The 19,824-nt window shown below is 42.9% G+C and overlaps 2 protein-coding genes across 6 annotated transcripts; one reads left to right on the top strand and one right to left on the bottom strand.

Annotated features, from left to right (window-relative positions):
* Nucleotides 1–386: 386 nt before the first annotated feature.
* sav1 (salvador family WW domain containing protein 1) lies at nt 387–8,313 on the top strand. Of its 2 annotated transcripts, none has more exons than XM_071498414.1 (5): nt 387–619; nt 2,094–2,576; nt 5,049–5,319; nt 5,553–5,708; nt 6,641–8,313. In XM_071498414.1, exons 2-5 carry the CDS (start codon nt 2,099–2,101, stop codon nt 6,852–6,854), a joined length of 1,119 nt encoding a protein of 372 aa, XP_071354515.1. In that variant the 5' UTR covers nt 387–619; nt 2,094–2,098; the 3' UTR covers nt 6,855–8,313. The 2 variants fall into 2 exon arrangements, with proteins under 2 accessions (XP_071354515.1, XP_071354514.1); XM_071498413.1 differs by having other exon boundaries at nt 608–980.
* Nucleotides 8,314–8,328: 15 nt separating this feature from the next.
* atl1 (atlastin GTPase 1) lies at nt 8,329–19,718 on the bottom strand. Of its 4 annotated transcripts, none has more exons than XM_071498409.1 (14): nt 19,369–19,718; nt 17,408–17,658; nt 16,672–16,806; nt 16,065–16,169; nt 15,634–15,684; nt 15,078–15,134; nt 14,704–14,796; nt 14,382–14,520; nt 14,071–14,198; nt 13,760–13,816; nt 13,271–13,342; nt 12,757–13,188; nt 12,045–12,059; nt 8,329–11,370 (listed from the first exon to the last, which is right to left on the bottom strand). In XM_071498409.1, the coding sequence occupies exons 1-14, from the start codon at nt 19,406–19,408 to the stop codon at nt 11,257–11,259; spliced, it is 1,689 nt and encodes a 562-aa protein (XP_071354510.1). In that variant the 5' UTR covers nt 19,409–19,718; the 3' UTR covers nt 8,329–11,256. The 4 variants fall into 4 exon arrangements, with proteins under 4 accessions (XP_071354510.1, XP_071354511.1, XP_071354512.1 ...); XM_071498410.1 differs by having other exon boundaries at nt 19,375–19,718; XM_071498411.1 differs by lacking the exon at nt 12,045–12,059.
* Nucleotides 19,719–19,824: the final 106 nt, after the last annotated feature.

Raw genomic sequence — 19,824 nt, 5'->3', positions numbered from 1 at the left:
TTTGGTTTGATTTTGTGTTCAATTCATTCGCATCTGCTGCTGTTTAGAGAGAAGCTTCTTGCTCCCTGCAGGTTTATCCATCTGTGGATGGCAATAAACTACAAAAAAGATGATACAAGATATTAACCTCCCTCAGGCAGTGGCTGAAAGTGACTAAACATGTTGTTTTAAAGTCAACTTGAGTGCAATTTTAAGGTGAGGTATTGGCACAAATCTACTTTATGATCAAAACCCTAAGATGTGTGTATGAAACATGTTACCTAGTAGTAAATAAAGCAATTCAAATTAGCTCCATCTCAACATTAAACTTGTCCTGACATTAAGATGCATAAATAATAATAATGTGCAAATAATGAACATGGGGCTGCAGAGTGTGCACTTTTAACACATCTTGTACTTTTATTGAACATTTTCAGTGCAGGTCAACAAAAAATTAAGCATTTCGATCCAAATGTAACAGCTGTTGTTTTACATACAGCAAAACTATGTTCTCAGCTGCTCCAAGTGCAAAGGTCGCATCTCCCTTCGCCATCAGTCCTGTGTCGTGTCGATGGACGAGCTGTGCAGCAGAGCTGTGGAGATTATCCGTGTCTCTGCTCAGCCGGCCGCTTTGCAGAAGGTGAGTTAGCGGATGGGCAGGACTGTGCAGGAGCCATTCCCAGCGAGGGCCAGCGGTGGGAGTGCGGAGCTGCTCAGAGCGGACTGGACCGCTGCAGGAAAGACGCGCACAGTCGCTCAAGCTAGCTGGCTAACGCGCCGCTAGCTAATCTGAGGCTCAAAATGTCCACTTTCCGCGCTTTGCAAACCGAACGGGACGGCTGCAGAGACCAGGGATTGTGCCATGAAATTGCTGCGCCGCGTTGTTGATGTTTCCGAGCCTTGAGTTATGCTCTCACGAAAGAAAAGTAAAAACGAAGCGTCGAAACCAGCCGAGGTACACGGGAAATATGTGAAGAAGGAAACGTCGCCGCTCCTGAGAAGTAAGCGCAACGAGTAGCTAGCCAGCTAGCTCAAGTTAGCATCGCTTAGCCTGCCAACGAAACTTAACTTATTGCTAAAGAAGTACCAAACTAACTGTAACCAACACGCTAACGTTAATGTGTGGAGACATATTGCTTCATTACTGTGGCTCAGAAGTTTGTAACCAACTATTTAGTCGCATTTTTTTTTTAACCAAACAAGTTGCTAACCTGGTAACTAGTTCCTTGCTAGCTACGCGTTCAGCTGATTGCTACACAGACATCAGCTGCGGAGCTAAAGGGAAGATGAGAGATGACTGTAACAGGTCTCCCGGCTAAACTCCCCGGTTAAATACCTTCTGGAGTCATAATAGCTTCATCTGACCCATTTCCTGACGCTATAATCGGGAGTGGTTTGCTGAAAAGTCGGGTTTGTTGTCGGTTAGCCTTCATCTGTCCAGCGGTGGACATTGAATGAGTGTTGACATCTGTTCCGGACGGTGTTAACCAGACTGGCAGTAGGAAAGAAAAGTGCCTTTTTAAGTGACATGTAACTTCTGCTATAACATTAGACTTTTTCCTATTAGTAGGAGTGGTTGGAGAAGTATTATGAACATGTGCTGAAATTAAATTAGCTGTTCTGTTATGTTAAGTACTGCATTGTAAGTAAAGATCCTGCATGTGAAGTATCACAGTATTATCAGCAAATAAAGATATGCAGATATATTGGCCTCTGTCATTATTATAATATATTATATAATTGCATTATTGATGCATTAAACTGTAAGTAGATGTTTAATATTGTAGTTGTTCCAAGTGGAGCTACTTCATCCTTTTATACTTTCGGGTAGTTAAATCTATACCATCACAATGAAATATATTTTATCGCATGTTTTTGTATGTTAAATCTTCATCTATGTATAGCTATAGCACTGATAGATGTTGGGTAAAAAGTACAGCATTTCCCTCTAAAATGTAGTGGAGGTAAATACAAGTACCTCCAGACTATTCATGATCATAGTACTTGAGTGTATTTAGTTAGATTCCTCCAAGGCCCATTGGCACTACCACTGTGTGTCTGTTGTGACCTGACTAATACTGACAGTTGGACTTGCCCTGTTCATGTGGTTGCAGATCTTATGCCCTCATTCATCCGTCATGGACCCACTATTCCCAGACGCACAGAGGTCCCTCTGCCAGAAATGGGGCCCTCCGCCTACCCTGTGGCACCCAGCCGGGAGCCTGTGGTGTCCCGCAACAAAAGTTTCCTCCGGACCCCTGTGCAGAGGCCTCCTCATGAGGTGGCCCGCAGGGAGAGCCACCGCATGTCAGCACCCCCATACCTGCCTCGGAGTCTGGGGGATCTGCCCCACGAGTATGGAGGCTCCTCACAGTCCTTCCTCACAGACGTGAGCCCCATGTCTGAGAATGGAGATGCTGCCCGGTATTATTACACCTCTGAACCTTACTATGACAGCCAGCAGCAGCAGCAGCGTCAGCCCAGGAGGGTCCCGGACCGCTTTCCTGACGACTATAGATACTATGAGCACAATGAACACAACTTCCAAAGACTTCCCCGACAGCACACTCCCCCAGCTCCAAGCAGACCCCCTTCAGGTAAACATGAATGTATTTTTGCTTCTCCAATTTTACAGTTTTGGCTCAGATGTTTTTTCTTTGTAGAAAAGTAATTAATGGACAGCGAAAAAAAAAAGAAAAATTGACAAAGGTCTGGAATTGCATGCTTGAACTGCACACATGGTTTTGGAAAGTACATGGCAGGCAGACAGTCATAGCCTCACAAGGGACTAAATTCTGCATTTTTATTGCTTTTTCTCTGCAAATTCTGTGGTATGAAAGGGGAGCAGTCATGTTTTAGTATGAGTGAAATCACAATCACACCAGCGTGTCTACAGATTTTCAGATGTTTTGGAGAAAAGTTTGAGAAAACGTTGCGAACTTTGTTTTATAGAGAAAATGTTGCAGCTGAAGTGGAGTGGTCGTACTAACGTATGCTTGCTGTTTTAAAATGACAAAGTATTGTGGACGGGTTTTGGACCACACAGGCCTCTCTGAAAGGAATGCAGACTGGTGGTGGTCACTGAACAGCTCAAAAGAGCAATTTTATTTCAGTTTTTTTTCTGGGGAATTAAATACTGCATTGTAAACATTAGTATGACATAAGTGTGTAATTTCGGGGGTCGTAGGAATTTTCCACTCCACCCCAAACGATAGAGAACCTTTTATTTTGTGGCTGACTCATCACGTGGTTTAGTATTATGTCTGGCCCACCTATCACATATCATGGAGCCTTGTTTGGAGTGAAGTTAAACACACATTAGGGGCTCTGCATTTTTCACCTCTCTGTTTGCTGAATCTTTCTGTTGGCAAACTAGTAATTTGCAGACCGCCCCCAGGCAAATGTCTCAGCCTCAGCCTGCTCATCAGCGTGAATCATCTGTGTTTGTATGTGCTGCTGTCTGAATAGTTACACTGCACACACAAGGCTAATGAGATGTCAGCAGAGATGTTTTGGAGGAGTCATCTACCTACAATCAGCTGACACTTCCTATGATTATTATACCACATATGTTGGCTGCCTTATAGACAGTTGACTAGTGAGTGATGATCACACGTTATCACCATGAGCATTAATGATATGAGTAGCTGCTCATTGTCGCTCCATTCTCCCTTCATTTGTCAGAAGCATTAGAGATGTGGTTGTTGCTAATAGATCCCAGTGCCCATCAAACACTGGATTATTGTTTTTTATTTTATTTAATTTATTATCTTATAATCAACCAATAGTATTTTTAACGTATAGGTATAACATATATGAACAAGCTTGATACAGATCCTTTGGGTTTCTTTCCTTTACATAGTGAGTGGGATATTTTACAGTTAAAAGATCAACTTGTAAATTCCTTGTTAACATGTACAGCAGTGCTGATATAGCTGCACTAAGCTAATACTATACTATACTGTCCTGCTCAACTTATCAGTCCATCTCTACTAATCATTGTAAAATGGAAAAGCACCTTCTTGAAGTTAAAGTGATCTGGGAATTTTTCCGTTAATAAAAAGGTAAAATCCAAAATCGATGAGCCTTGTATATTATAAAGTATTTTGCTCTAAGAATTTGTTGTCAAAAGTCAGCAGTGAGTATGGCGCTCTGCCATTCCTCTGGAGAAAAGGGCAGAGACGATGATGATGGTGATGATGATGAGGTGGTGGTGGTGGATGAGGAGGAGGAGGAGGAGGAGGAGGAGGAGGAGGAGGAGGAGGAGTGCATTTCTGCAGAGCGCTCGCACATTCCGTCCCTTCACTCAGCAGCTGGCAAAGAGCTGCGGCTCTGTTGCTGTCACTTTCGTGCAGAATTTATCAGATTGTAGCCGCCATTTTGCTGAGATCCTTCATTCCCCGCACATTCTCTTGTGTTATCAGCCTTTTCTGGGTCCCTGCAGGCGTGTTCATTTTGAGTCACGACACCTCTCACTTAGTCTAACTCATCCTCACAGCTGTTGGGTCGACATTCCTCGCTGACATTATCCACCAGTAAAAGTACGGGACCCGTTGAGTGAGCCCCCTCGGCTGTTTGCTCTTACTGAGTGTTTGCGAGCGGTTTGTTCTCTTCCAGTGAAAGCCCCTGTGTGTATGTCTGGCCGTGCAGAGATCTCTGCCTTCCTGTCCAAAAGTAACAACACTCCCATTTCCTACCATTCATCAAACAGTGTCGGTCAGAATAAGATGCTCCGTCACAATGGTTAAAGAGGCAAGGAGATTGAGCAACAGTGTTCACAGTCACTGGTGCACTTCAAACGGCATCATTCATCCTTTAAGAAGTGATTCATCGCATTCCTCCCTCATCCTGCCGTATGCGCAGTTGCCACATTAGAGTGACCTTTTTAAATGCTGTACATTCCCTTCCTTTAAATGACATTTTCCCACACACACTGTTTTGAAGAAATTTCAAAAATATTTAGTCTTTCCCAGAGGTGCTGCTAGCTGGCAGCTGCACTGCTGTATGTTTGTTCAGACATCTCTCGACCTCCCTCTAGGTTTCTAAAAAGAAATGTTTGTTTTCCTCAGGCATAGGTCGAATACAGGCCAAGTCCCTGGGGAACCTCTCCAGTCTAACGGGAGAGGACCTCCCACTTCCGGCCGGCTGGACCGTTGACTGGACCATCCGTGGCAGGAAGTACTACATTGACCACAACACTAACACTACACACTGGAGCCACCCTCTGGAGAGGGAAGGGCTCCCTCCAGGCTGGGAGAAGGTGGAGTCAGCTGAGTTTGGGGTCTACTATGTGGATCACATCAACAAGAGGGCGCAGTATCGTCACCCCTGTGCTCCAAGGTATGTCGATGAAAACTGAAGCATTAAGTTGCATTGTTTCTGTCTTCTGCTTGTTTTTAATGCTTTGGCTCCTCCCCTTTAAACCCTGGATACTATTTCCTAAACTATTCAAAGGACAAACTCACTGGTATAAGTTTACGTGACACAAGAAAGCTGCTGACATTCTGTTGAGTTGTACATATTGGTTTGATGGGGGGTAAACAAAGGTATAAATACTATATTGTATCTCCCAGTGTTCCTCGCTATGATCAGCCCCCACCACTACCACCTCCTGTGACCTATCAGCCACGCCCTGCAGAGAGGAACCAGCCGGTGCTGGTGCCAGCTAACCCGTACCACACAGCCGAGATCCCAGACTGGCTGCAGGTGTACGCCCGTGCACCACTAAAGTGAGTTCTATGCATACAACACACAGACAAGTCTCAGTGTTCACTGCAGGAACAGAAAGAAGCGATTGATTATCTGAATAATCCAGATTGGAGAAAGAATGATAAGTTTCCTGCTGCAGATGTATAATCAGGGTATCTGCTTGTCTTAAGAAGATTGAATTAGTTTCCTCAAAAATGTCTTAGGAGACATTAAAAAGTCTAATATTTAATGTACAAAACTCCCATGTGCATTTTGTCTTGCCTGTAGATGTTAGAAATGTTGCTGGATCTGATTGTGGACTGTCGTGAGCCTTTCACTCAAAGTGGCTCTGTCTAGCCATTCCACCACAAAGGCCTGATTAACAGAGTGCTGCTGAGGTGGTCGTCCTTCCAGCACATTCTCCCATCTCTGCAGAGGACATCTGAAACTCATAGTGACCATTAACTCAGCTTGGCTCTACAGCCAACTCTAGAAAGAGTCCTGATGGTTCCAAACTTCCTTCATTTCAGATCTGAGTGCTCCTAGTAACACTCAAAACCTTCTATGCCTTGCCACAGTTTTATTGTGGAGGTCTACAGAGAGTTCCTTGGATTTCATTAGTTGATTTATTTCCTGAAAAGCAGTGTGACTTTAGGAACCATATATTCACAGGGGCGTGCCTTTCTAAACTATGTCCAGTCAGTTCAGTTTGCCACAGTTGGACTCCAATCAGTTTCAAGACACTTCTCCAGGAAAATTGAAGTAGAGGTTATACCCATAGCAAAGGGTCTGAATGCTTTGTAAAGAAGAGAATTCAGTTTTAGATTTCTAATAAATTTGCAAAAATGTTAAATTCACAACACACAATGTGCAAAAGGTGTTGTGGTCTGAGTATCTTAAGCCTTATAAAGAGACCTCTCATCATGACAGGGGTACTGATAATTTACAACCAGTCTTTTCCCTTTCACATCAGGTATGACCACATCCTGAAATGGGAGTTGTTCCAGCTGGCGGACTTGGACACGTATCAGGGCATGCTGAAGCTGCTCTTCATGAAGGAGCTGGAGCACATTGTCAAATCCTACGAGGCGTACCGACAGGCGCTGCTGTCCGAGGTGGAGGCTCGCAAGCAGCGGCAGCAGTGGTACGCCCAGCAGCCCAACAAGAACTTCATGGGGAACATGTGATGTGTATGTGCAGCGGGGACGCCGCACGGCCACGCCTCTCTGAGGTTTCCACAGTTTGGGAGCGGTCAGGGTTTCCTTTGAAATCGTGATTGACTCTTAATTGCCTCTTTACCAAACACATCTGTGCCTTCGCTTGATCCAAATATATCAGCCAGGAAGTTGAGACGCACGTTGGCGGGGGGCCCTCTTCCCCCCATGTGACATTCAATTCACTCATTTTATGAATGACCATGTGACTGAAAAACTCCAATGAAGAAAAAAAAAAAAACCTATAATGTGCTACATCTGGGGAGACTGCTCGTGGTGCCTTTTCCAGCCACTGCCCTGAGAACTGAATTGCTGTATGGATTTTTGTTTTTAAGACTGAGGAGAACAGAGTCTGAAAAGCTCTGGATATTTGTTCCAAAACATCCTGAGATTGTGCCTTTTTAAATAAATAAAACGCAGCATTTTTACAATGTCTGCACATATCGTGTATACACCAGCTACTCCGTCATTTTTTCCTGAGGGAGAAAACGACAGGCAGCTTCTTCTAATTTGTTCCCATATGAAATACTTCCTGACTATTTTTCTTTTGCTTTGTTACCCTCATAAACTGAAACCACACTCTTTTACATTAAACAAAAAGTGTGCGTTTTCCTTTTGTTATGACATACTGTATGCTTTATGAGACAATCCACCAAAACTTTAACAGGTATTTAAGTTTTGATATGAACACGTCTTTATTTAAAGACCTTTGATGGATGAAGCATCACATTTGATGCAGTGGTTTGAGCATCTCTCGGCTCTTTGGCATTACTGTAAGTCAGGAATATTCTTGTGTTTGTGTGTATAATGAAACATAAATAAGCTACTGGAACTTTTTAAAACACTTAAGACACATTAATTTTGCCAAACAAGTGCAATTCAGTTTCTTGTTTCATTCTTTCTGGATATTTCTTGCCTTGGTGATGCATTATTGTTATGGACTGACACATCTCTTGTGATTATGTGGAAGTACAGGTTCTTGGAAGCATATTCTATTGATTAGCAATAAATCAATCTTTTTAAGATATTCAGAAATGTCTAAGTCCAGGGTCTTGTCTAGTAGAGACTGGTGCTAGTGTTCTGTAACTACATGTTAATAATGTTAGGAAAGATAAATAGTTTATGACACTAAACCATTAAAAAAAATGGTGACAGGAGCTATTTTAACTATAAAAAATATGGGTGGTTTATAGGACTTTTAGATGAGTGAATGCAAATCCATACACTTCTGAATGTCCTAAAAGGGTGTGTGTTAGGTTACAGTAGAATAGGTTTGTAAAGAACCTTGTGCTTCTCTTCGACGAGGCCTTCACTGTGCAGGAAGGTCTCGATCACATCTTTTCAGAACGGTGTCATCAGTTTGTACATATCTCGCGTTGTGGATTGCAAATACAGGACAAAAGCAATAAAGTCTGCAGTGAAGAAAAATCCAGTCATGACTTTACAGTTGTGGCCTCTTGCTGCCTGTTTACTTTGACACGGAGCTGTAAACTGATTTTATTTAGAGACGTAAAATGAAGCAGCTATTATTGATATTTGGATCATAACAGTGGATCAATGACAATGTGAGAGGAGTCACACACAGAATCTGCAGCTTCACTGATTCTCTCACACGTGGCCACAACAGGGAGCTGTTTACACTGCACACTACCTGCTCATCACCAAACAGCAGACAGACACGGTTAGCGGTTAGCTGGTGATCACAGTGGAGCAATTAGCAGGTAAAGAGTCAAATATTTCTCTTGAGAGTTGGTGGAGACCAAAAACGGAGCTGAAGGAGAGTGAATGTTGGACTTGTGAGCAGAAACGAGACATCAAATAAAGTCTAACGTTGCTCTGTGTTAGCTGGACGTGTGAATAAGCAGCTGTTTGCTCACAAGTTCACCATACTTAAAAGGTGATTATACGTCAGACGTGTTTGCAGCTTTTTCCTGAGGCCCCCAAGCAGCCAAAAACAGTTACTGTAGGTTTAGATAATAGAGTCCCACTAGAGGATTGTTCTTAATATCTCAACAACTTTTTGTACACCAGCCTTAAAATCCCTGTCATTCAAAAATATATAATGTATGTATATAATGTATGTTTAACAGTTTGACACTAAAAAAGCTGTTTTCACTTTGATCTGCTGCAGAGAGAACGTTTCTCTGAGTGCAGCTTAAATCTGAGTCAAGTATAAGTTGATTTGGTGTCTATGATGTGGAAACTTGAACCCTCCAGTTCACATACACTGAGTGGATTTTTCCCTGAAGTGTGATACATCTTTGTGTCCAGCAGTTTAACTTTTACAGCTGAGTATTTTTCTTTTTTTATCTTAAAACATGTCTGTAGGGAATTTTTCAAGAAATTACTCAAGTCTGGTTTTCATTAATTTGGTCCGACTTTATTATTTATTTCTGTGTAACTGAAATTTTGCAATGCATGTGCTGAAACTAAGCAGTGTTGACTTGGAAGAGCTCACCCAGAGGTTGAATCATTTGACCTTTCAGTACACTGAGGCTCCCACGATATCCGGAGTTGGTTTAAATGTTGATGAGGGCGGTTTTAGGAATGAATTCTTAAATCCAAGAAAAGTAGTAAGCTTTTTTTTTAACCCTCTTTTCTTACAGACACAATCTTCAATTCATCATTAAATTGGAGGAGAAATGCGACACAATGTAAACAAATGCTACTTTTCTGACTCGTATGAATGGACACAACACTCCAACAAAGTCATGAAGAAATGGGATTTTAAAACCTCCTCGAATCTCAAACTGGACATAGATGGTTCTTTGTGTGACGGCCTCACTGATGTTGATTATACATTGTGGAAGACTCAAGAAGCCACTCCGCTGCAGTGCCTTTAAATTTTCAACCCTTGAGGTCAAACCTCAGTATAAACTTGCTAAATATGCATGACAGTGTTCCAGGACTGTCGGTGACCAGAGGGAAAAAAAAAAAACACACATTTTGATGGTGCAGCTGAAGGTGATGCAGTCGTGTTACAGTGCTGTGATTCTGGGTTATTCAATGAGCTAAAAACAATGACCACAACTCTACAAATTTACAGTAACAGTCTACCAAGCCAAAGTATTCAAACACCGAAAAGTGCTGTCACTGATACAAGCCTTTTGTTTACAAATGCAAGCTGTGTTGGAAACACAAAAAGTCGGGGGCCTGGCCTCTTTCACCGTGAAGCAGTTTCTCACAGATGATTCAACTTAAGTGTGTGAAGGATGATGAAAGAGATGTGGAATGAGGATCCTTTTCCAGAGCAGGCCTGTCGCCCCGCCTAATAACATCCAGCTCTTGATTCCTCGGTGGCCGCAGAATAAAGCTACATTCCTCGGATTTGCTCGAACATTCAGTGAGAAAACACAACAATGGTTTCACCCACCACCTCTACATCACAATGGAAACTAAACACACTCTTTCCCTTCAAGCTCAAAGGGCCAAACACACATACAGAGGATCACTGGGACAAAACTGCAAGCAGACTATAACGTGAGAGATAATGTCAGCTATGTTGTGTAAACTTTAAACTGCTATTAACTGTGTGTGTGTTGTGTGTGTGTGTGTGTGTCTTTCCACCCGGTGCTGTTATTTCAAAGCTGCTCCCTGATCCAGATCTCTGTCAAATTTAACACCAACCTCCAAAACAAAACCAAACAGACTGTTTACAACTAATAACTGTGCCTTGAAGTGTCTGCATGTCGCCGCGCTGCAGAGGATGTGAAATCATTTTTACATGTTATGGCACAATAACCACTTTGTCACAACCATTACACTCAGTTTTTTTTATAAAGTATACCTGGTTTTAGAGCTTAAAGATGACGGACGTTAACCATTTACCATGCTGATGATGCTTGTAACGCTTCATTATTTAACATACAGTACATATTTTGGCTTTCAAACACCGCAGATCGTAGATATTGTTTCTTATAAACAGCACTAAACTTCAAAGAACAGAACAATTGTCACAAATGGGGGGGGGGGGCGATTTCACGGGGGATGATGAGAAAACCCGTCTGATATGAAAGAAACAGCTGACTGGAGGTTGGATATGCCGAGGTGTCCTCTGGCAGAGCGCCTACAGTATCTGTACAGGTCTTCGTTTTTTCTCTTTTTTTTTTTTTTCCACGGACAAAAAAAGTGAGAGACAATGATTGATGGCATCCATCGCTTGAAAGCAGGCACCCACTGACTGAAGAGGTGCTCCGACATCGCCTATACATGAACATTACACAGTCTGTTATTAGGTTTATAGTAGTGAATGTATTGGTGGGCAGGGCCAGTACCAGAATAAAAGAGGGTGAGGATGTTCATCGCCTCCCCCTCCTCTTCCCTCCCCCTCCCATCCATCACCAGGAAGTCCCTGCTGTGTTCTGTCTCTATCTAATCAGTCCCTCTTCTTGTCCTGCTCCTCGGCGACCTCCTCCACCTGAGGCCCGGGGAAGGCGTGGTGGTACAGGTGCCTGTGATTGGCTGCTACATTGTACAGCTTGTAGAGAGCCTGTGGAGCAGAGACGGGACAAGGTGGTTACAGGCGGGAACTTGAACTCCTCCAGGTGAGTTAACAAAGTGTCCTGACAGGGGGAATGTGGACAGGTTAATCTGCTGTTGAGCTTCAGGGCCAAACTGAGGTGCTGGGTCAATGTTAACCCCCCACATCTCCCACTCTTTATGCAGTAGGTGCAGTTACACAAGTGATCTAAATAAAAAATATAATCCTTTAAGAGTATCTGCAGGTCAACCTTTACAAAAAAGATGGGTCAGCCTGTATGTAGAAATCTGATCTGATAATAACTCGGATGTTCTGACATCTGGACTGAGGTGGCTGGACAGTCAGAGAACAAGACAGTCAGCCTGAGCAATCAACGTGAAGGGGACCACGCAGCCTAAGTGGAAATTACACGCTTGAGTTTTTCTGTGGTACAATATTACACGGGCCTTGACTTTCTGTGTTGTAATTAGACTAAATACATTAATTAAGTCTGGAGTTCTGGGGCAGTTGACTAATTAGCCCAGTTTGTAATCCAGCCTCGGATAATGGTGACAAGAAGAGGCAGCAAAGGCACATAAAGAGTCGCTGGTTTATTCAGCCGTGTCTTGGCCTCCACAGTTTCCTGCTCTCTGTCTGTACAGTTGCTCTTTTGTAAACATCCCCATTAGCACTGCTCCACTCACCTCATTTGTGCTCCCCTGCAGAGGCATTAAAAAGAAAAAAGATATACATAGAGTGAGCACATAGATGCACATGTAACACAACACACACAGTATATATGGTTTGTCAATAACAGTTCATTATTGCTGTAATGGATCTGAGCCTGGACGGATTTAAAGGAGACTGTTGCCACCTAGTGGTTTAAAGATAATGTCTCAAACAGTTACTAATGGAGAGGTACCTAAGTGAACAGTGTTTGGTGTGTTCTGGGAAAGAGAGCTATTTTGATAATAGATCAATTATTGAAGTCATATTTTGGATTCTGCTTCTCAGATGTGAATATAATCACATTTTATAGAAAGAAAATGAATAGTCAATAATGAAAATAATCATCAGTTGTAGCTCTGATTATTTCTGGTACTATAACCTTGATTTAACTACAAACTAATTTCATAAAATTACACAGTTATTTATTATTTTGTCATGAAGAGTTTTTATTCCACTTTGTCTTTTGTGATTAAATCTGTTTTCTTTAATCAGAGGAAAACAGATGGAATTTGTTGAACTTGCTGAACCTCTGACACATCCTGTACACAGAGTCAGCTTCTCATCTTCATGTACAGGGTGCAAAGATTTGAGCATTATTGATTAACTAAACTTGAACCTGACTGAAGTATTGATAAAGTCGGACAGCCGGATTTGTGTTTAACTTCAGTAATGTTTTCATTGATTTACCTGGTCCCACAGCGCGCCGGCCACCTGGTCAATGACGGCGCCGAGTTCTCGGTATTCCCCGGAGTACCGGATGTAGGCCCAGGTGCAGAGAGTGATCAGTGCCAGACCCAGAATCATGTTGCACAAGCTGGCAATGATGTCCACGCCCACAAAGCCTGTGATGCCCGCAGCCACGTACATGACAAAGATGACCACGAACAGGGTGGCCGGCGTGCGGGCTGCGTGGAAAATGTTCTTGGAGTCATTGTGCTTGATGTACTGGACAAAGACCTCGTCGATCTCCCCCTCCAGCTGCTGGAGGTAGCGGCGGCTGAACTCCTCGCCTCCCATCTTCTTCACGCCCCGGAACACCTGCAGGGCCTCCTCTCTGATGACGCTGTGTCGGGCCTGCAGTTCACTGGGGGCCAGGAAGGGCCGATCGCCACCACAGACCTGGGGACGGGAAAGAGCGGACAAATAAAGACGGATCCTCGTTTGGGATTTACTGAAAAATCCTGCTCATGTTTTCACCTACCTCCTCCATCTTCTTGTTGTACAGATCCTTTGCGGCTGCGACCGCTGCCAAATTATTCGCCTCTGCTGTGGCCTGAGAGGAAGCACATGGAAATATGGTGTTGATTTTTTTTTTAAGATAATATAAGATAAGATGAACTTTATTGATCCCACAGAGGAAATTTCAAGTGTCACAGCATCACAAGTATAAGAACAGATGCACAGATGAGTAATTAAAAAATACAATATTATATATATCTACTATGTATGAACGATGCATAAAAAAACAAAATAAAATATACTAAATCCTGTTTACTTCAACATAAACAGTGACTAGAACGTGTATTGAGATAAATGAAGTGAGGAAAGGAAGGAAGCTGCAATAAATAAATTACACAAAAATTGAAAGTCTTGTGTCCACTGATCACAGATAACATTATCGACTAGTACTGAGCAACATGGAAACACGATCTAATAAACAATTCTTAAGACAATACGAAATATAATTTACCTGCAGCATTGATTTTGGATGCGGCAGCTCCTCACCTTGGTAAATTTTGATGTACGCCTGAAATAAGGAGAGAAGACGAATAAAAAGAGATTTACAGTTACTGCTACAAATAAAAGGACAATATATGACTTTTATTCCAATGCAAGGGGAAGAGGACAGCATGAGAAATGTGATGGTAGTTGATAATATGAATGTCCATTAGTGGTGGCTCTGTAGTATCACAGTGTGTCTGATTTATGGACCCTACGTGGTTTTTAATGTGGCAGAAGTGAGCTTGTGTGCTTCACAGTAACGTGATCCTTTGTCCCGACCTTGAAGTACTCCACCAGGCCTCTGCAGGTGATTTTGCTGCCGTTGATCTCCTTCACGTCGATGTTCCGAGGACTGAGGAGCCACGGGACCAGAACCTTCAGGTTATTTATGAACTCGCCATCGATTTCTAGATGAGGAGGAGGAGGAGGAGGAGGTATGTAAAGCATGTACTAAACTTCAACAGTGTTCACTCAGTTATGTTTAATATCCGGTAGTTGATTTGAAATGCCTGCATTTCAAATCTGGTTACTGCTGTTTATCAAAGAGTTAACCAGATGTTGTAAAACATACAGGAACAGCTGGAGCGTACCTTTAATTCTTCCATCGAAGTGCGGGTTAGTGGCCACTTTGAGGCCGGGGTGAGGCATCAGGAAACAGGAGATGTTGGTGAAGCAGGAGTGGATGTGTTTACGGACATTCTGCAGCTCTTCATGCTGGTTCTCTGAGATCTGCACCACAGACACAAGCACACGGGTCGAGTTTCAGCTAAAGTTTTCAGCTCGACTCATGAAACTCTGCACAGCGATTCTTTCAACTGCACTGAGAGACTGAGACACAATCAGCTGGAAACTGACTTGACAGCTGGGAAAGTGAATTGACCCTCAACCCCTGTGACATCAGTGATGACTGACCTTCAGTCTCTTCTCCAGGAACTTCATGCCTCCTTCTTGTCCGTAGGGAAACTCATACGGAAAGCTCCAGTCTCGAACCAGGAAAATCATGGACTGGGAAAGAAAATGTGACTCTGATTCATGACATGATTTTCTGTAGAGTTCGGTCAAATCACATCTAAAAGTTATTACACAGCAGTCAGTTGTTCACTTTCAAGTCCTTTTCAGTGATTAAACTTTCAATTGCTCATTAAATTCTCTTACATACACCTCGATTCAGTATTTCAAGCTGATTAAAATAAATACCATCAAAAATGTTTAAATGTCATTTACAGGCATTTGTATTCAATCAGCACACTGCTGCAACTCCAGCAAGTCTAACTGTTATACAGTACCTGGAAAGGTTTGAGGAAAGTCTCCTCCATTGCTAGTCGGCCGTACTCTGTGAAAAGCTGAAATAAAGTAGACACGACAACATCAATGACGATGTCAAACGTTTTGATCAAAGGTCCCAGAATTTACACTTTCAAGTGTTGATATCCATAAAAAGATATAATTGTGGTTTTTAAGAACCAAAAACCATCTTAATGTAGTTTTACATCTCCTCTTTCTGGAGCGCTTGTAACAACAGGTTGGTGAGCAAAAGAGCAAAGAGGCCTGAGTCTCTCTTCTGATTGGCTGATTGTTTAATTGTGATTGAATAAAAATATAGCAGATTGCAAGTAAACACTCAGAGAAACTAATGGATGGTGGGTCCAGGTGGGCGGGGCTTGAGGCATGGCTGAGTGTGGTGACTGCTTCGTTGTGACAGGTGGAAGTCTTTTAATTACAGCTGGTCGGTTATGTTTCTGCAATAAGCCACTGTATACATTTCTTTCTGGCAGTAGGTTTCAAATCTGGACCTCTTTAAACTCTCAATTGTGCATTAATGTTGACGTTTGACAATCTTACCTGTAAGTGCTGAAGGTCGTCCTCTTGTACATTCTGTGAGATGTTGTAAACCTGGAACAGAACAATCATTCACAGTATTATTTCACTCCATAACAGTCAAAGCACAAACCATATACAGTCAGAGTGTGTGGTCGTGCTTTTGATCTGATGATGGCGCTAGACGAAATATTAAAGGGTCACCAAACATTTAATTCTTAGGGGAATATAAATGTTTAATTCTTAGAGGAATATAAATGTTTGCACCAAATTTCAAGAGAATCCATCCCATAGTTGTTGATTTATTTCATTCTGGAACAGAGTGGGGGGGGCTTCCTGACTAAGAGGGCACTATACCGCCATTTGTAGAACTACGTCGCTAGCTTGGCTAAAAATGTAAACCTGTACTCTTTCACATGCATAAATATTCATAGTGTTCATTAAAGTCCTCGTACCTGCATGGAGCTTATCATGGTGCTCAGAGCGAACACAGTGGCTGAATCCCTCAGCGTTGACTGGCTGTCAAACGTACCTTGAGTGTCCATTAGCAATACAGCAACCTGTGCAATGAGACAGATGAAGACACTGACCGGCGCTGCGAGATCGTCTGCATGTTTTTCCTGCCTCTATTGTGCTGAGTAAAGAGAGTTGTAATATAGTACGTGCATTATTAGAGGAGTGCCGGAGCTCCAGGGAACATGTAGGATGTAGGCAAAGAAAATGAGTTAAGCAACTGCCTGAGCTTCTTGGTTCGATTTACTGTGTGGCCCTAAACAATCCTGACACGACCAAACCACTGTTGAATTTAAAACACAATACAGATACATCCTTATTATTATATTGACATCAGATTTAAAGCTGACAACAATCGCCCTCAGGCTTTTCCTTTGCCTTGCTGCAGCCGTCTGTGCAGGCTGGAGACAGAGACTCGGTTTAAAGCAAAGGGGAAAAGGTTATGATATCATCTTACTGTGTCACGCTGAATTATGTCACATTGTAGTACGCTGCATTGTAACAGTCCGCTCTATCCAGGCAGGGAATAGTACACAGTTAAGACTTCACCTTTCTTCCATCTGGCTTGTCCACCAGAAAGACCTCGCTCCAGATCTGGATCCCGGTGGTCTCCCTCTCTGAGCCCCCCCTCCAGGAGAAGCCGGTCAGGGGCTCATCTGCGTCCCCGAGCCAGGTCTCAGAGGCCTGAGCGCCATGAGATCAGACGGGTTAGTTCAATGGGTCAGTTCATCCTCCACTGTTTTTGATTATGTTTTTAATAATGCATCTAACTGCATATGTGAAACAAGTACACCTGCTTCCTACCTACACTTCCATACACACTGTACATACAGTATACACACATACACATGTTGTGCATTGATTGTTATTAAGAAAATGTATATGCATGCTTTTATGCACCAACACTGATGCATATTTCCTGACCAGTTTTCTTTTACTGTTAACTGATAAATTAAAATTCATTAATTAGTGCCTTTTTAAACATCAAATCACTAAAAAAATGTGATAAGTTTGAGTTCAAATGCAGTTTTTAAATATCCAATAATGAGCTTAATCAGCTGACTATTCCACCCTGAAAAGATGAATATTATCTTTTATGTGAAAATTAAATATCACATATTGGTTTTCTCGGTTGGAAATTGCTGGCACTGCTTTCTCAACCCCCTTTTTAAACAATCACATTTAAAGTTTAGCTTTGACCAGGGAAAGAAAAAGATTTCTGTTACAACTTTGAGGTAGGAGGTCCAGATTCATGAGCTCAACTTGCACAGACCCAGGCACTTACATGGTTGTACATGTAACGCAGCATGAAGTCCATGAGGAAGGACTTGCCCTTGCGGAAAGCCCCAGCCACGGAGATGGCCACCACATCGCGGTCTCTGACCTCCTCGGCCAGCAGGATGCGACTCAGCGCTGCCTCGTCCAGCTCGAAGGTGTGGTCGTCTTTGACGAGCAGCACCTGGATGGGCCGGGCTCGTCCGTCCGGCTCCTCCTCCTCCGAGCTCCAGTCGTAGACATTTTTGTCACTGAGGGACCCTGGAGGACAAGTCAGAGGGAGGAAAGGTTCAAAAAATGTAGTAGAGCTGAGGACAGGCAGCGGAATGAACCTGAAGAGGGAAAAATGAACCTTAACGTTTAGTTCATTTTCAACATTGACTGTGGTTGTATGCAGAGACAGAGCAGTGTTGATAATAAGTAATTTGCCTACTGATGTTTTTTACGGATAGTCAAGCAAAGTATTATTACTGTATGCGAGGAAGTGTGCAGCCAGAACTTCTTCACAGAGATGATGAGCGAACTCAGTGGTCCATTAGGCGAGCAAACAGGAAAAGTTGACTCCATTACTACGTCCTGTTAGGCCCAGATCAATGGCTTCGCCCGCAAGCTTGTTAATAACAATAATGAATTACACCATGCCATCCATCCCATCTGTGTGCATCCAATGAGATCATGTGCATTCAGAGCTTTTTCCGGAGCTTTCCAGGCAGTGACTCAGTGTGTTTCCAGTCTCTGCTGTCTCATGTAGAGTGTGAAAGCTGCATGATCGTCTTGAAGCCGAGATTGGGGAAAATTTTAGCTCCATAATCCCACTCTTTTACTTTATTTTTTTTTAATGCTACAACAAACTTGGATCAGATAATATAAGTTCTGCGAAGCAAAGAACAAAATCTCTTGGGAAAAAATAAAAGAATCCTCACACACATTCAGTGTCAGTGGCTGTGATGCTGATATCAAGGGTGTAATTGCAAATTAAGCATGTCTATATGTCTCACAAAGGCACAGTAACAGGCAATATTTGGAAGCATGGTAAAAGATTTATGCAGGTTGCCAAGTATGCACAGTGAATAATTTAAGGAGGAATCATCCAAGCTTTTCTCTCAGGCCTGAAGAAGACTGTCAGCTTGACTTCACATCTCCTGCAAAGGCCTCACCCAGGCCCGGCACTAGCCTTCCTGGTTAACCTGATCAAGTTGCTGCTGCCCTTAAAACAGCTGAAGACGTCAGAAGCAGTGTCTGCTTAAAGTGGGTCAGAACAGATAAACTCTCTAATGACAAACAGCAGCATTTACCCCCTTTCCCCCTCACTCCTAAAACAGTCAATCAGTTATTTCTTCCCCCTCTTTGCGGGCCTGTATTTGAAGATAACATGAGCCACAGAGTGATGTCAGTGGCAATCAAGATGCTGGTTATCAACCTAATCATGGCGGTGGTGGTGATAATGATGAGAGCAATAATGATTAGGGCAAAGATGATGGTGATGAGGGTGATGACAAGCTATTTACTGATGCAATATTACATAATTTCATGCCAGATGCACCATAGACCATCATAAGAGGCTCATAGTGATAAAGTCAATAGTATAAGGTTATTTTCAGGCCTTTTGTGGCCTGGACCATCCCAAGAGAGTATTTCCTGTGTGCTAGCTACTGAAGTCATTTTGGATATTTCATGGTAATACATATTTATAAAAAAAAATGTCTGCTATCTATCGCTTGATTGGCCGATAGTCCTGCAGTGACAAACACAAACATGGTGTATTCTCACTGCCGTAAACATCACATTTCATCAGGATCCAAATAAACACACACTGGTCGCAATTCTTTGTCGAAATAAAAACAAGCCTTTCATCGTGGAGCCTCGGATAAACGTGTAATTGGCTGCATCGCTTCCACCCTGGCCTCGACACGGATGATAAAAAAGCTATGTGCGTCAAGGAAAACGTGAAATATCAAATGTCGTACGTACACTCACCCCAGCTGTCTCTGTCTTTACGGTGCTTCGACATAATACTGCCCTTAAATCCCTCTGTTTGTCCGTTAATGAGCGACCCTAGTCGGTAGTCATGGGTGTCGGGGGTGGGGAGGATGCCCTATCTCCGCCGAAACGATGCTCGTACAGCAGGAGGATGATGGAGCTTTTATTCCCAGCCCGATGCAGCGGTCACATGAGCAGCCAGGCGGCGCTGTTGTCTGTTGTTCCTCAGTGCTGTGAAGAACCAGTTCAATAATGCGGAAAAAATGAATGTGGTTAACTGTTCGCTGGGTAAATACACAAAGAGACCGCCAAGCATGGCCTTTGCTGCTGATATCAAGGCTCTTTCATTCAGCCTGTTGTGAAAATATTTGTTACACGCACTTCCTGCTTCCGCCGGAAGGTGGAGCCAATCACACAGACATTAGAATTCATGCTGCGTTCGCGGTC

Source organism: Trachinotus anak, unplaced genomic scaffold (genome assembly GCF_046630095.1).
Source record: "Trachinotus anak isolate AG129_WGS33_773 ecotype Australia unplaced genomic scaffold, CSIRO_AGI_Tana_v1 ptg000015l, whole genome shotgun sequence".
In the NCBI taxonomy this organism is placed as follows: Eukaryota; Metazoa; Chordata; class Actinopteri; order Carangiformes; family Carangidae; genus Trachinotus; species Trachinotus anak.
The sequence above is the reverse complement of the archived record's forward strand: the minus strand, read 5'-3'. Positions and strand labels throughout refer to the sequence as shown.

What these genes read in the sequence shown, in the direction of transcription:
- atl1 (XM_071498409.1), bottom strand. Translation starts at nt 19,408, where the DNA reads ATGTCGAAGCACCGTAAAGACAGAGACAGCTGGGGTGAGT. An exon ending in CAGAGACAGCTGGGGTGAGT is followed by an intron (nt 17,659 to 19,368) that starts GTACGTACGACA and finishes CTTGTCCTCCAG; the next exon opens with GGTCCCTCAGTGACAAAAAT. An exon ending in CTTTCCTCAAACCTTTCCAG is followed by an intron (nt 14,797 to 15,077) that starts GTACTGTATAAC and finishes TTTCTTTCCCAG; the next exon opens with TCCATGATTTTCCTGGTTCG.
- sav1 (XM_071498413.1), top strand. Translation starts at nt 887, where the DNA reads ATGCTCTCACGAAAGAAAAGTAAAAACGAAGCGTCGAAACCAGCCGAG. An exon ending in TCCAAGCAGACCCCCTTCAG is followed by an intron (nt 2,577 to 5,048) that starts GTAAACATGAAT and finishes TGTTTTCCTCAG; the next exon opens with GCATAGGTCGAATACAGGCC. An exon ending in TACGCCCGTGCACCACTAAA is followed by an intron (nt 5,709 to 6,640) that starts GTGAGTTCTATG and finishes CTTTCACATCAG; the next exon opens with GTATGACCACATCCTGAAAT.